We start from the raw sequence: 15,375 nt of genomic DNA, 5'->3' as shown, positions 1-15,375 counted from the left end.
GCTTGGGAGAGACCATTTTCATCCTACGCCTCCTGCGGATTGATAAACCTTAGGTCATCCACTTGAGGGAAATTTGCTACTGTCCTACAAACCTCTGCACTTGGAGGCCTAACAACGTCTACAAGAAGAAGGTTGTGTAGTAGACATCAGTATTATGCATTGTCGAAACTCAGATAGAGGGCTCTCGTGTAGAGAATCTAGCAGGCTCATTAGGTTTTACCAATAGTTTTGCAGTTAGTAGCTCTGGGAGAAGTGGTGGACTTGGTATCTTTTGGAATGATGAAATAAAGCTAGTGGTTGATGGTTACTCCAAGTATCATATTAATGTTGTGATAGATGATTTGGCTCAGATAAAAACAAGGGTCACCTTCGTCTACAGGGAGGCCTAGGTAGTGGAAAGATATAAAACATGGGACATGTTGCGGAGCATTGTTGGTGCTAACGATCTGCCATGGGCAGTTATAGGAGACTTTAATGAGGTTTTATACTCACATGAGCATGCTGGAGTGGCAAACAGAAGTCAGGCACAATTGGATGCGTTTAGAGATGCGCTTGATACATGCAGTTTGTCAGATATATGCTTCACTGGAATCAACTGGACTTTTGAAAAAAAGGTGGCAGGAGGAACTTACGCCAGAGTTCGTCTGGATGGATGTGTAGCTAATCCAGTATGGTCTTTGGCTTTCCCAACATCAATTCTGGAACACAAGCATGTTGTTTCTTCTGATCATATTCCCATCTTCCTCCAGCTCGACACGCTGCATGCAGTTCCACGAGGACCGAGGCAGTTCAGGTACGAGATGTGTTGGGAGCGTGACCCCATGCATGCAAAAGTGATTGGCGACGGGTGGGTCGCACAGAACCTGGACCACATCCGACCAGTGGAGCAGGTACGACAAAAGCTGCAGCAGGTGTCGGGGGATCTCTTTGCATGGGATCGCGAGCACTTTGGGAATGTAAGGCGGCAGATTGCACGGTTGTAGAAACAGCTACAGGAGTTGCGCGTCCTCCCAGGTAGATCCGGTCCTAACCACATGGAGTTAAAAATCACAGAAAATCTAGTTGAGCTATATCATCGCGAGGAAATATTATGGTGCCAGAGGGCAAGACTCGAGTGGCTGATGCATGGAGATAAAAACACGTACTTCTTTCATTTACGTGCGAGTAGAAGGAGACGAAAAAAAATCAAATTAGGGCTCTTTAGAAAGAGTCCGGTCAGTTCACCGAAGATAAAGATGAGATGGAAGCAATGACAACCGCTTTTTACAAAAACTTGTATAGCTCAGAGGGGGTACAAGATATGGAGAGTGTCCTCTCGACCGTACCCCGCAAAGTAACGCAGAGAATGAATGATATGTTGAACGTGCCCTACACCCAAGCAGAAGTTAAAAAAGCCCTTTTCCAAATGTTCCCCACAAAATCACCGGGCCCGCATGGTTTCCCGGCCCACTTCTTTCAACACCATTGGGAGATCTACGGAGATGATGTTACAAAAGTAGTGCTTGACATTGTAGAGGGCAAGGAATCAGCAAGAAGCATCAATGAGACAGTTTTGGTGATGATCCCAAAGGTAAAAAAAACCACGTTATTGTCACAATTCCGGCCTATCAGTCTATGTAACGTCCTCTACAAAATTGCATCCAAGGTAATCTCTAATCGTTTGAGAGTCATTTTACCGGAGATCATTTCAGAGGAGCAGTCAGCTTTCGTCCCGGGGAGACTGATAACTGATAATATTGTGACTGCTTATGAGTGCTTGCATTTCATGAAGAGGAACAAAGCAAAGAAGCATCAATCATGTGCATTGAAACTTGATATGATGAAAGCTTATGACAGGGTAGAGTGGGAGTGTTTACAAGCAATCATGTTGAAACTTGGTTACTCTCAGAGGTGGGTGGATATTGTCATGGGACTGGTATCTTCAGTAACTTTTTTAGTTCAGTTTAAATGGAAGAGGTTGGAGGAGTTTACACCAACACGTGGGATCAGACAAGGGGACCCGATATCTCCGTACTTGTTCTTGCTAGCAGCAGAGGGCCTTTTATGCCTGTTAAAATCCAGAAGCGAGTCATCCAACATGAGTGGTTTACAAGTGGCGTCCTCGGCACCTAAGGTGAATCACTTATTATTCGCTGATGACAGCCTGCTGTTCTTCAAGGCAAATAGTATGGGTGCTACCGAGGTGAACCTAGTTCTTGACAGATACTGTCAGGCTTCAGGACAACGTATCAACTACAACAAGTCATCGATTTATTTCAGCAAGGGGGTTCCCGACAGTATCCGGACAGAGATGAAGACGATGATGCAAGTTCCAAATGAGACCCTAAATGAGAAATATTTAGGCATGCCCTCGGGCATAGGCTCATCTAAATACAGTGTATTTAAATACTTGAAGGGTCGTCTATGGAGTAAAGTGCAAGGGTGGATTGAGAGCATAATGTCTTCAGCAGGCAAAGAGGTTTTGGTGAAAGCGGTCGCCCAAGCAGTTCCGGTCTTCTCTATGTCTTGTTTCAAATTGCCACGAGGTTTGTGCGAACATCTCAATATGTTAATCCGGAAATTTTGGTGGGGTAGCAAGGAAGGAAAGCGAAAACCCCATTGGGTTTCGTGGAAGACTATGACCCAGCCAAAAGGAATGGGTGGTCTAGGCTTTAAGGACTTTGAACTCTTTAACTTGGCCATGTTAGCAAAGCAGGCATGGAGGCTGTTGCAGGAGCCGGACTCTCTCAGCGCGCGTGTTCTGAAGAGTATATATTACCCGAGTTGCTCAATTTTGGAAGCTTCATTGGGGAATCACCCAAGTCAGATTTGGAGGGCCATTATAGAGGGACGTGACACCCTGAAGATGGGCCTGATCAAGCGCATTAGCACCGGAGAATCGACAAAAAATTGGGAAGATAACTGGCTACCCAAAGAGGAGATGATGAAACCTTACGGGTGCGTTACTCAAAATCCTCCTCTGCTAGTGTCAGAACTCATAGATCACACATCCGCAAGCTGGGATAGAGAGAAGGTGGAGTCGGTGTTCATGCCGATGGATATTCAAGTCATACTAAGCATTCCCCTATGCACTGGCAATATCTCTGATTTCTGGAGTTGGCACTATGAAAAGAATGGCTTTTTCTCGGTCCGTTCGGCATATCGCATGCTTGTAGCTACCAGGTTAAGGAGAGAGGCATGGCTTGAGAATACTTTGGGTCCTTCAAGCACTGCGACGGAGGAGAGATCTTGGAAGAGTTTGTGGAAAACGAGAGTGCCTGGCAAGGTGAGGATGTTCCTCTGGAGACTCTCAAAGCATTCGATCCCAACAAACGATGTCCGTGCGAGAAGACATATGGCACACTTGAACTCATGTGGCATGTGTGGGGCACCCGATTCGTGGATACACTCGCTCCTCGATTGCACGTCCTCACGGTGCACCTAGGCGCTCATAGATGGTGAACTTCTGCAAAAGATGACGTCAACTACCGAACCAAAAGCCGAGCAGTGGCTATTTACTCTAATGGAGCTGTTATCACATGCTGAATTTGTGAGGATTTCGGTGACTCTTTGGGCTATCTGGGTAGCGAGGCGAAAAGCTATACACGAAGGTGTTTTTCAGAGCCCACATGCGATCATGTCCTTTGTAGAGAGGTACATTGATGAACTCGAGGTAATCAATGGAAAACAGGAGCCGGTAAGGACTGAACCCAGAGTGGTACATAACAGCAACAGGAAACCCAAAGCACCTCCTACTGGCTATGCCAAAATTAATGTTGATGTGGGGTGCAGGAAAGGAAGCCAGGGGACAGCGGCAGCGGTATGCAGAGATAGCTCGGGGACTTTCCTTGGTAGCTCGGCTCTAGTTATCAGAGGTGTGGATGACCCGGCAACACTAGAGGTAATAGCGTGCTGGGCGGGTTTGGCGTTTGCAGTTGATCTTCACCTAAACCAATTTGTCGTAGCGTCAGACGCGAAGGAGGTGATGAGTGCCATACACAACGACAGCAAGTGCGCTTATGGAGCAATCATCAAGGAGATTAGAGTCCAACAATCTTCTTTTCATTGTAATTTTTGTTTTGAAGGCCGTTTGAACAATTTAGAAGCTCATAGATTAGCCAAGCATACTCTTTCTCTGGGTCCGGGGCGTCATGTTTGGTTAGACCAACCCCATAACCCGAATTGTATCCCACTACATGTGGTTTTTAATGAATAAAGCTTGGCTATTACCCTCAAAATTATTTTTTTGAGCAGAACGCCGTGTCTGAACGCCTGCGGATAAACCACGGCCCCGGCCAGGGCCCCGATCTCGCCGTCTCCGACGTGACGGCCGAGCGGCCGCGCATTCCTGGCCTCTCGTCCGTCCATCTTCTCGCCAACCCAGCGACGTACCCCTCTATCCACCCAGCTCCCCGCGGATATTTTCTCCTCACAAACATCTCGCTGCCGGGGCAGGCCACCGTCGCACGCGGCATAATAGCACGGCGCTTTCAGCCACCATCACCACCGCCGCCCGCGCAATTAACACCACCGCTAACGAGCGTGGCCACGGCCACGGCCTAGCAATACACACCACCAGTACGCTCCGGCAGCAGTAGCATCGGCCGGCGCGCTTGTGCGGAGAGGTCGGTCGAGCGACATGTCGAGGCCGAGCAGGAGCGACGCGCACCTGTCCCCGGTGGACGAGGCGGTGAGGGTGGACGAGGTGCGGGGGTACTATGACGGCGCGGCGCCCAAGCGCCACTCCAAGCCCTCCCGCAGCGACCACTCCGCCGTGTACACCGACGCGCTCGCCGGCCCCGGCGCCGACGGCTCCCACCCCGAGCTCGACAAGTTCCAGGACCTGGAAGCCCACTCCGAGGTCGGTCGCACCATCTCCTCCTGTTCATCAAGACCTCTCGTGGATACTTAGAATCTACAAGCCGGAGCGGAGCCGCTGATGCCGCGGTGCGTGTGGTTTCTTGTCGCAGAAACTGGTGTGCGAGGGCGGGAAGGCGGGCGAGGAGTTCGTGGAGACGGAGTACTACAAGGACCTCGGCTGCGTCGGCAAGCAGCATCACACGGTCGCTGCCTTCCTCCTCTGCAATTTTTCTCTGAATTATATGAGCCGCTGAGCTGAATCGTGGTCGATGGACGTGGTGCAGACTGGCACGGGCTTCATCAAGGTGGACAGGCCCGCCGGCGCCTCGTTCGAGCTCTCCGAGGACCCGGATGCGACGGAGCGCCATGCTTCCTCCAAGGGAAACCCCGCCACAAACGAGTGGATCCCGTCAGCTGACACGGTAGGAGGACAGATACTGCCCCCTCTCTCCCTCTTCTTTGCTGGCATTTCTGCAGTTCTCATCGGCGATTGACACGCTTCGTGCTTGTTTCAGGTGTATCAGGAGGAGTCAGACAAGCCCAACAGAAGCGACAGCTGAGCCGGGCAATGGTCTACACTCTACAGCCAACATGATCAGATGCGTGTGACCTCCGGTTAAATCGGCTATTAAAAAAATTAAGGGCGCGTATTCGTGTATATCTGCCATTTGTTATTGCGATTCTTGTGAGGTTCTATCTACTACTTGTCAAACTCGTGGGTCGTTTTGGGAGCCTGTGTTGTGGAACTGAATGAAGTGCAGGAAAATAAATCAGAAGTATGTCCAGTTCGTGTTAGAACTGCCCCCATACCAAGGAGAAGAGAAAGGCCTTAGAGTAGAGCAAACATAATTCACGAGAGGCAAAGACACATGGTAGAACTACTACTACCTCTGTCCCACAACGTTTTTGACACTAATGTAGTGTTAAAAACGTTCTTATATTTTGGAAAGGAGGGAGTAGTATTTTTGTGTGCGTAGAGAAATGCGCAGCAAGTACACATACACCAGGAACCTCAGTAGACAAATGCTCCGACACACCTGCAAGTGCGCGGAATCTTTATTGGTTGATTGATGCTGGCACGGCACGGCACGGACGGCGAAGAGGCGGCCGGATCGGTCAGTCGGAGGCGAGGCGCGGGTGGACGCGGAGGCGGGCGAGCTCGGCGTCGATGCGGCCGGTGAGGATGAGGGCGAACATGCGGTAGTCGCAGAGGAAGGACCAGACGGGGTGACCGAAGGTGGCCGGCCGGTTGCCCTCCACGAAGAAGTGGCTGTACCAGGCCATGCCGTAGCCGAGCACAGGGCAGGCCACCAGGAGCGCGGCGCGGCCGGTGGCGGCCGCCAGCAGCGCGCACACCAGCGAGGCGAGCGTGCCGGCGAAGTGCCAGCGCCGCGTCGCCGGCTTCGAGTGCTGGCCCAGGTAGAACCCCCAGAACTCCTCCATGCTCCCGAACTCCTTCCCCATCTTCGGTTTGCTTGGGGCTGCGGTTGTTGCCTGCTTGCGTATTGCGGTGTGTTGGCTAGATGTGTCCGTATACCTACTGCTTTCTCTGTGGGGGTTCAAGATAAGGAGGCTGGCTAGCGACCAACCGACTTGCGCTGCCTATTTTTATTGAACAAGTCGTGATTCTAATGACGATCCGGTGAATCTGATGCATTTGTCGGTCTGATGCACATGCTTTGGCCAACACAATTTAGGCGGCGTGAACACGACAGGGCGATATGACCTCAACATTGCTGCAGACGTGAGCACTCACGTAGTATCAGCCAAACTATTGCCAACAACTAACTGATCAGAACATAGGGAAGGCAAAAATGAGTAAAATATCAGGTGCCTGTTGTTTTCACTATGGTATATTTTCATGTATCCTAGATACACCGGAAAACAAAAATTTACACAAACCATAAAAAAAATACAGCACTACTACTTGCTACTGAATCACACAGTTCACACCATACGATACACAATACCAAAAGAATCGTGGGGTAAAAAAAAAAATTGAGCCTACAGTTTACAACAGCCTCTTCACAGCTAAATAGTTATACAATTACAATGGGATGTATTGCACAGCCGATGGAAGAACTGGGCACGGGGTGTAACCGAAACCTTCCAAGCATAACCGGTGGGGCAGAACGGCGCATGCAAGATGGAATGGAGTGTCCCAAATTCCTATCCACCCATGTAAACAATGAATTGAATGGCCTAGCCGTATGTATAGCAAACAAAATCAGCACACAGAGACCAGCAACAATACCGCCGCACCGTACAAACACACACACGGAGAGGGTTGGATATGTCCTTGCTTCCACAGGACAGCATCAAAACTAACCAGCGTTTCATTCTTAGGCCCATTTGCTCCACCCACCTCTTCAGAGTAGTATGTCACAAGGTTCATTGCTATCACGAGCTCACGTACAAAACAGGGACCAGACCTGCCATCTTCCCATCCCTTCCTGGTCTCGTTTTCTTCACCTGAGCAAATAGCAACGGTTGCACATTTGAAATCGTTATCATCCCAGCCAGGGAACAAGTTAAATAAATGGTGAGGTCATAATAACTTACGTAGTACCAACCATCAACCTCATATTCAATATCCACGTCTTCTCCAGAGTTTAAACTCAGCTGAAAACAGTTACATAAATTAGTATGTGTTATCTTCTTTGCACCCCAAGACAAGAAAGAAGGGACAGCTTGATTATTTTGACATTCGCATCCATTCAGTTTTGGTGCATAAGTTTTTTTTAATTAACCAGCATGCTAAAGAATATGCGGACAATACTTTCAACCAGTTAAAAAGCACAATAACAGCGTTAGATGAACACACCAACTAAATTTAATTTAGGAAACTAATAATTATCTCTCTGGAAAAGAAAACGTGTCTTCCAATAAGCAATACCCCATCAAACTCGGGAGAAAGAAAAGCATTGGACTTCAGAAAGTTATAAAACGTAGCCATGAATTACAGCCTCCATACCTCATCATCGCCGCCTGCTGTGAAGTCATACAATGCTTTCCCAGATTGAGGGTTCCCGGAACTCTTCTCAACATCCTCATGGGATCCAGATCCAGAACTTCGACCCCCACGCCCCGCCAGGGGATTGTCAAACGACTCACGCTTCTGTAGGACAGATGTTGAATATGATGGTGGTTCTTCACGTATCTGAAACAAAATGCAAATGGATATAAGGAATAGTCTTCTTTAAACAAATGCCATCTGAAATCACAGGGTAGAAGCAGCAAACAAAAAGATACTACACCAATACACTACTTGAGGACATGCTTGCAGAAACTGGAAAAATATAGCTTTTAATATTCAAATACTGAAAGTTCGATTATAATTAAATATGAAGTGATTTTACTGTAACTCGTGTGCTCCAGTATTGCTTGAAGCTGGCCATAATTATATGATGTTCCAAGGATGAACACAGGAGCCACCCAACCAGTGGTGAGACCCCAGTAGCACCCTAACAGTGAAGGGAACACAGGCAATACGAGGGAGGCACAAACTGGGTGACTTCTTGTATTCCTCTGGCGCCTGTGTTTTCTGCAAAGTGTTTCAAACTGAGGGTGTATCTGGTGCACCAGGTCTTCTGGTGCACCAGGTGCATCCAACCACCCTAGCACCTCTAAAAAATCAAGTTACAAAATTTTAAGCCTAAATTCGAAACACAGCTCAAGAAACAAAAAGACAAATTGAGTGTTGATATAATTTACAGCCCAATTTGGATTAGCTACTATTTGCGGTGCGAATTCTCTCTTTTGTTTCTCAACGAGTATTTTGGATTCAGATTAACAGTTTATGTCACAGATGTTGTGCCTATGTCCTCGATTCAAAAAAATAAATTAGGGATATAGTATGCAATGTCCATATCGGCTGGTGAACCACACTTTTAGTCTCCAGCTCTAGCTGGTGCAGCGCATATAGTATGCAACGTCCATATCGGCATACACATTTGAGCCATAGGATCTAAGAAATGATTATCATAGTTAAGTGCATAGTGCTCTTCCCTAAGAGAAACATTTAAACATTACAAATATGATATCTGCATTGTAAGATGCAGTAACAGAAACGATATAGATAACATTGCAATAATATAATGGATGAAGCAAAATACCGTTTGTTGTGAAGCCCCATAGCTTGGTGGTTTTGAACTAAACAAAGACGGATAGTTCATGCCACCGAAATGGGACGATATGGACGTCTCCACAGAACCAGTCGAGTCAGGAGAGGACCCGCCAGAAGACCTCCCATCATCTTCCTGCAAAATATAAAACAAAACGAATTATTTATCTTTAATTTCTAAATAAGTATACGGAGTAGAGTGGTTTAAGAAAATGTCATAAAACTTGCATCCACCTCTTCAAGAATTGTCTTGGCCCACATATCATCATAACCGACTGATGGCCTAGAATTCATGTATTCCTCGTCATCCACATCAGGAGCATCAGTTCCAGCACCAGAAAGGAAATCCTTGACCTATTATATGATCAAAGAAGAAGGAAGCAAGTGTATCAAAAGCAACATTCTCTAATTGAGCACAAGCAATGAGGAAAAGGGAGCTGGTACGGAAATGATTAAGCAACCAGGCTATCTGCCACAGTTAACAGCAAGCCTTCTTAGCTGAACTGATAGGTATCAGGAACCTTTATGAATCAACACAAAAGATGCTTACTTTGTCCACACCTGGGGCATCGTTTGCCCAGGCATCATCTTCCAAACCCGCTGCCCAGGCCATAGCTAGATCAGGGTCAATTCCGGATTGCATAGTACTGGTCTCCTTATGTACTTCTTTTGACTCATACATGAGGTCAGATATTCCGGTAGCAACAGCAGGGTCACTTAGACCGACAGATGCACTAATGTTATGCCGATTGCGGTAGATCTCAATTAGCTTGGCACTGTACATAAGATTCAACATCATACATGCATCCCAGCCAAAAAAACAAGGGGGAAAAGGCAGGTCATTTACACTCAACTTTCTCTTATGGAATGCTACAACATTTCTCTTATGATACAAATACGATAGTCAAGCAGATTTCATGAACTGCACAAGCCAGCAATAAATAGCACTTAACCTACACCCTAAGCAATCACAAATGTAAAATTACAGCTTACTCAACAGCAATTCAGAACTTAATTCTAAATGTTGTATTTTCCAGGGTGAAAGACATTTGAGAATATAGGCCTTCGCATAGAGTTTAAGTTGCAAACTAGCAGTAGCCAGTAGGTAAAGAAAATTATGTGGATCAGAAAGCTTTAAATTAAAGCTGATGGTCACTACAAAAACATCATAACATGTGAGACCTCCCACTGTCTCCCGGATGACATAAATGCTTGAAAAAAGAAGTTACAAATAAAGGAGGATTGCTAAGACTGTCACTTAGGATTAAGAAGAAGAAAACCCTATGGTACAGCAGTGAGGCCCATATGAAGTATGGACCATAACCAGCATGTGGTGGTCCAACAGTACAATTAATTGCATCATATGGAGCAAATGATCCAGCTTGTCCAAGATAACACCACCACCCAAAAAAAATCTATTGTATGGCTCCAAACAACACTAAAGATGTAGCGGATGGTAAAGTTTACAATCCTTAGTGGTGAATTGTACAGCTCTAACTGCATAGATGACTTCCACGATGAAGTAACACTTCAAATCAGGAGCAAGAGCAACTTGACTGCACTAGGAAATTAGAACCCCAAATATTACAAATACATACCTGGTAGGGCCTAAAGGCAAGTATTTAATCCTTGGAACGAAACAGAATAAACAAACGAAATCAAGAAGCCTCTCATGGGTTTCATAAAGTTTCTTGAGTTCATCATCACTCCATTCTTGTTTGCTATTATCATGCTGACGGATGTCCCTGCAAAAATCCATAGAGCAGCCATTTCAAGGACAATTCCAGAGCAGGCAAGAGGAATTTTATGGACAACATACCTAGCAAGGTCGTCTTGAGCTTTATACATCTCATCCAAGACCTTGAGCATTGGGTTAATCAAAGACCCAAGACCCGTACCACTCGCACCTTGGTTTTCCCCATTACTTAGCTGCAATTCCGAAAAGTTTGACTGCACACCCCCCAGACTCAAAGCATGAAGAAACTCGTATATCTGTAGTCTATAAGGTTCACCAGACCTTATTGCAATGGTAGTTAGGGCCTGGACAGCAGCGATACGGATCTACAAAATGTAAACCATAAGATAAGGAAAACGGGAAGGCGTGTACAAGGAGATGCAGTACCATCTCAGTCTCACTCGATCAAATTGTCAAGTTAAAGGGAAGGAAACTAAATTTTTTTTCAGGCACATACCTCCCAGCTGCCACTAAATGCACACCTTTGGAGCCGCGTCAGAGCGCTAGCAAGTGTAGGGTTACGGGAGCTAGCTGCAGCAACCATTTTATCAGCATCAAGCATCATTAGAGCAGTACCAGGCGGCGTTGCAGATTCCCATGCATACTCAGATGCAGCATAGTTTGCATTTTCTCCCAGAAACCAAACCTGTTGATCATTTGAAGGGCCAAAACATAAACATATTTTGATTCCATGCTCAATGAATAAACTAACCAAGTCAAAGTTTTGCTCTTACAGCAGCTTGGACTAATCTTTGCAGTGCCATTGCAGATTTTGGATCAGAGGCGGATATCATATCAACAGACGTGAGTACAGACATTGAACCAGGCTGAGGTGGTGGCAGATCAAGGACAATTGTCACAGCTTCCAATGCTGTATGTTTCCCATCTGGTCCTGCTCCTACAAGGCATGTCTGGGAAGACAAGAATTGTTATTTTCTACTCAAGTTATTAGCCCCATTATACAAAAAAATGTCATGAAAACTATTGCATAACAACATAGGACCAAAATGCTGTAGAAACCAGGGATTATATGATACAATACGTTGCAGCTTTGCAAATGACTTCAGATGGTTGGGGCCCCTTTCATCAAGTAAACCTTGGCGGTTCAGAAAAACGTTAGTAAATATTTTATGAAAAAATGCCTACCTTCCATAACAGTTGTAGAACGTCAGCATCAATCTTTCCAGGAACTTTAGTAGCAAAAATTCTAGCAATCTCAAGCAGAGTCACAGCCATATCAGGGGTTGCCTATCATGTAAGAACAAACCAGAATAATAGATCACTCAACAAAAATCCACAAAAATGAGAACATACTACAACTAATTAAAATAATAGCTGCAAAATGCATATACTCTTAACTATAACCATAAAACACATAAACAAGGGGGCAAAACAAAAATTAAAAATAGTTCAGACCATATTTAATTGCAACAATAATCCTGTATGAAAGAAGGCAGAGAAAATACCAAGATAAAAAATGTGTCATAATATATTGTTTTTCTAAACAGTGTTATTCTAAAATAATTGAAACGTCAGAAACTCGAAGTGACTACAGAAAGTTAAGGTTGCTTCCAGTTTCAAAATGATTTCAGGCACATGGCTGATAAAAAGCCATCAAATGTGGACGAAAGAGCACCTTCATAAAAAGAAAAACAAGGCAACCTGCATAATATTTAACAGCGAAAGGGATACAATACCTTGAACCTAGCATGTAGGGTTAGCAGGACATCATTCAGTAGAGAAGAAGGCCAGGCTGGGTCCGACAGCTCACACGCAATTATAGATTTTAGTTCATCGAGGGACTCATGTGGATTTTGCATCCATATCAAAGCTTTGATGACCATTGCTCGAACATATACGCACTCGCATGCTACAGTTGTCCGCACTACTTCCATTAGTGACGCCAATAACCCTGCTACTGTGTCCATTCCACCATGTCCATTCGACAGTGGCTTAGCTTTCCGGGTGGCTACAACATGCACCAGAACAGTTAGATGATTTATTGCAAAATGAAATAACATAAAACATAGGACACATAACTTTATGCCAAACAAAAAAAGGGAGGGGCCTAAGGTAACTCACTAATGAAACCTCTGTAAGCATGCCCGAATACATTCAGAATCATGCTTATATAAGAATTATTGCCAGGTTTGATTTTAAAAGAGATGCTTAGACATGATATTACCAATCCTATATCCTATATACCAAAAAAGTTGATCCCCACTAACTCCAATTCTCTCAACATGCAACTATGCCACCTCATCATGTCTCCATGCATGGGAGAACACCTATATTAACACGCACGATGCATGCTACTCATATTCAATACCCACTAACTTCAATTCTCTCAACATGCACCTATGCCACTTCATCATGCCACCATGCAAGAGAAAATACTCATATGACGACCAAGCACTATGCATGCTACTCATATCAAGAAATATTCTACACCTATAAAATAATCAAATACAATAAGGTATATGTATTTTAGTTTCAATTCACATATTGTTAGTCTAATACTAATGTTTCATACACCCAATTTCACTGAAATAATTGCAACCAATTCCTGCAGCAACGCGCGGGGTATCATCTCTAGTTTCCTAGTTGTCCAGTAAACTTGGCCCGGAACGAATTGACAGAACCAACATGCATGACTCCGACTCAACATTACTTCTAACCAACGTAAAGTGCATGTGGTTTTCCATGTTTTAATATGTAACTGAACGACTCGACTCTATGATAGAATCGCAGTACCTTCAGGTTGTGAGTTCTCATCAGAATCAAGAGATTCAACATTATCTGAATAAGCTTGAAGATTGGCTCCCTCATCATAAGCACCCAAAGAGTAAGCAGCTGCTCTGCTTTTACCCATTTCCTGGACTACTCTTGCAGCGGCATGAAGAACAGGGCGAGAAAAGCTACGGAAAGAGCTCTCCAGCCTGATAGAATAAGAACCAAACGGTTAGCATAGAGGAAAACAGAGAGACCAACCAACCACTTGAACATCCATAAAAAGATGCGACAAACCTTCTCATTACAAGTTTGATGAGGGGTTGAGGACGCCTTGCTTTAGAAGATTTCTCACTAGCTTTTGACAGAAGACCTTTTGATGCTACAGATGGGGCCTCAGGCAATTTGAGAATTTCTCTAGTTAACCGGATCCATCCGCCAGCTCTGTCCTCAGTGCTGCAACACATGATAATTGATTTAACAACACAACATGCAACTCCAACTTTGGTACAGAAGCACATCACAACAAAGAATAACTTGATGAAACATCATTGCCACCTTTCTGTGTTGTCAACTTTTCCCAGAACACAGAGTATTGCCTCGAAACAGACCCTGTCACTTGGATCCAAAAGGAGTTGATAAAGGAGAGAACTGTACTGTGATTTTATGTCGGGCCTCTCTGTGTAAATCATATTATGTCAGGGGCACAGATCAATACATGCACTCTGGAATCGCAAAGTGGACTTGGTAAAAAAACAAAAGCAAACTGCACTTACCATCCAATACACGTGCCCTAGATATTGAATGACACAACTTTGCAAGGTAAACTCTTGCGAGAACGTCATGCAGATGAAGGATGTCCTGAAGAGCGCCTGTTCCAATTTGACAGGTCACGCTATCAAACGAGTGACGTCATTGAAGTTGACAAAACAGGAAACGGTCATTTATAGACAAAGGCAGGTAAGAGCAACTCTAGCAGATTCGGAAAAGGGACCCCAAACTCCATAAGAACTGCCAATATGGAGGACAGGAGTGGGAAAACCCACTCTAGCAGACTCCCAATACGCGCCTCGGCCTCCAAAAAATATGGAGTGCAATCCAAAAACTGGGTTCTAGCATCCATATTTGGCTGTGGCGGGAGGGAAGTTTCATGGCAGCCGTCGCGTCTCCACCTGCCCGCACCCGCTGCCACCATGATTTCCCGCCACGATCTCCTGCCCGCAGCTACAAAAGCCGCCCGCTGACGCATCTGTCGCAACTCCTCCACTCACCTCTCAGCCTCTCCCGTCCCCTCCACAGATCACCCCACGCCATTTCCTCCGTCGACGCCATCGGCCTCGCCACCCCCTCAGGAGCATGGCCGCCTCATGGCTCCGCCGGCCTCCAATAGAGGAGGAGTTGCGATGGGAGCAGGAGGGGACTGCTCCCATTGAAGCCATGGCCGCCGCTGTCAAGGAGGAGCAAGCCGCCGCTGAAGAGGAACACAACGCCACAGTTGACATTGTCGGCATAGAGATCTTGATAACAAGGATCCCGTCATCCAGCGCGTGCTTGCGGAGTCTCGCGAGACAGCCGCCGCGGGTGCTGCCAGCGCCGCGCCCTCACCTGTAGGGACTAGGGAGGCTTGAGACGCCCCCCACACCGCCTATCTCGCCCCACCCGCCCCAATCTTCGACGAGAACACGGGCTTGGCAAAAGGGAGCACGCCATCTAGGAAGGCACCACCCCGATGCTGAAGAGGGTGCCTAGACGGCATGGGAGGCTGAGGCCCCTGCCCATTTCCACGCTGGGAAGGCCGCCGCCCGTGACTTCAAAGCCGCATCCAGCATCGGCAAGTCCCGCGGCATCTAGTTTAGTTATCTATAGTTGTGTATGAAGATTTCCCCTTCTCTAAAACGTTGCTAAGCAATTTTGCCCCCTGGATATGTACAATGTCACTAAAGCGCCT

At 46.0% G+C, this 15,375-nt stretch overlaps 3 protein-coding genes across 3 annotated transcripts in view; 1 reads left to right on the top strand and 2 right to left on the bottom strand.

Moving 5' to 3' along the window:
• Positions 1–4,378: 4,378 nt before the first annotated feature.
• LOC119285216 lies at positions 4,379–5,555 on the top strand. Its single transcript, XM_037564452.1, has 4 exons — positions 4,379–4,840; positions 4,950–5,042; positions 5,124–5,261; positions 5,355–5,555. The coding sequence occupies exons 1-4, from the start codon at positions 4,619–4,621 to the stop codon at positions 5,397–5,399; spliced, it is 498 nt and encodes a 165-aa protein (XP_037420349.1). The 5' UTR covers positions 4,379–4,618; the 3' UTR covers positions 5,400–5,555.
• A 113-nt stretch (positions 5,556–5,668) lies between these two features.
• On the bottom strand, positions 5,669–6,505 carry LOC119285218. The gene has a single exon (XM_037564453.1). It carries the CDS (start codon positions 6,301–6,303, stop codon positions 5,956–5,958), a length of 348 nt encoding a protein of 115 aa, XP_037420350.1. The 5' UTR covers positions 6,304–6,505; the 3' UTR covers positions 5,669–5,955.
• A 149-nt stretch (positions 6,506–6,654) lies between these two features.
• LOC119285215 overlaps positions 6,655–15,375 on the bottom strand; it is an 18,902-nt gene continuing 10,181 nt past the window's right edge. Inside the window, exons 10-25 of the mRNA XM_037564451.1 lie at positions 14,204–14,299; positions 13,986–14,106; positions 13,725–13,883; positions 13,452–13,636; positions 12,395–12,666; positions 11,844–11,945; positions 11,432–11,608; positions 11,155–11,343; positions 10,782–11,023; positions 10,561–10,707; positions 9,513–9,738; positions 9,197–9,316; positions 8,955–9,098; positions 7,814–7,999; positions 7,402–7,461; positions 6,655–7,311 (exon numbers count right to left, since the gene is read on the bottom strand). Of these exons, the coding sequence (XP_037420348.1) occupies positions 7,240–7,311; positions 7,402–7,461; positions 7,814–7,999; positions 8,955–9,098; positions 9,197–9,316; positions 9,513–9,738; positions 10,561–10,707; positions 10,782–11,023; positions 11,155–11,343; positions 11,432–11,608; positions 11,844–11,945; positions 12,395–12,666; positions 13,452–13,636; positions 13,725–13,883; positions 13,986–14,106; positions 14,204–14,299 (2,498 nt within the window). The 3' untranslated portion in view covers positions 6,655–7,239. The remainder of the gene's footprint in view (positions 7,312–7,401; positions 7,462–7,813; positions 8,000–8,954; positions 9,099–9,196; positions 9,317–9,512; positions 9,739–10,560; positions 10,708–10,781; positions 11,024–11,154; positions 11,344–11,431; positions 11,609–11,843; positions 11,946–12,394; positions 12,667–13,451; positions 13,637–13,724; positions 13,884–13,985; positions 14,107–14,203; positions 14,300–15,375) is intronic.

Source organism: Triticum dicoccoides, chromosome 4A (genome assembly GCF_002162155.2).
Source record: "Triticum dicoccoides isolate Atlit2015 ecotype Zavitan chromosome 4A, WEW_v2.0, whole genome shotgun sequence".
NCBI lineage: Eukaryota > Viridiplantae > Streptophyta > Magnoliopsida > Poales > Poaceae > Triticum > Triticum dicoccoides.
This window is presented reverse-complemented; position numbering and strand designations above follow the sequence as displayed.

Excerpts from the sequence above, each read along its gene's own strand:
- LOC119285216 (XM_037564452.1), top strand. The coding sequence starts at position 4,619 with ATGTCGAGGCCGAGCAGGAGCGACGCGCACCTGTCCCCGGTGGACGAG. Across the intron at positions 4,841-4,949 it reads ACCTGGAAGCCCACTCCGAG|AAACTGGTGTGCGAGGGCGG; the intron begins GTCGGTCGCACC and ends TTCTTGTCGCAG. Across the intron at positions 5,262-5,354 it reads GGATCCCGTCAGCTGACACG|GTGTATCAGGAGGAGTCAGA; the intron begins GTAGGAGGACAG and ends TGCTTGTTTCAG.
- LOC119285218 (XM_037564453.1), bottom strand. The coding sequence starts at position 6,303 with ATGGGGAAGGAGTTCGGGAGCATGGAGGAGTTCTGGGGGTTCTACCTG.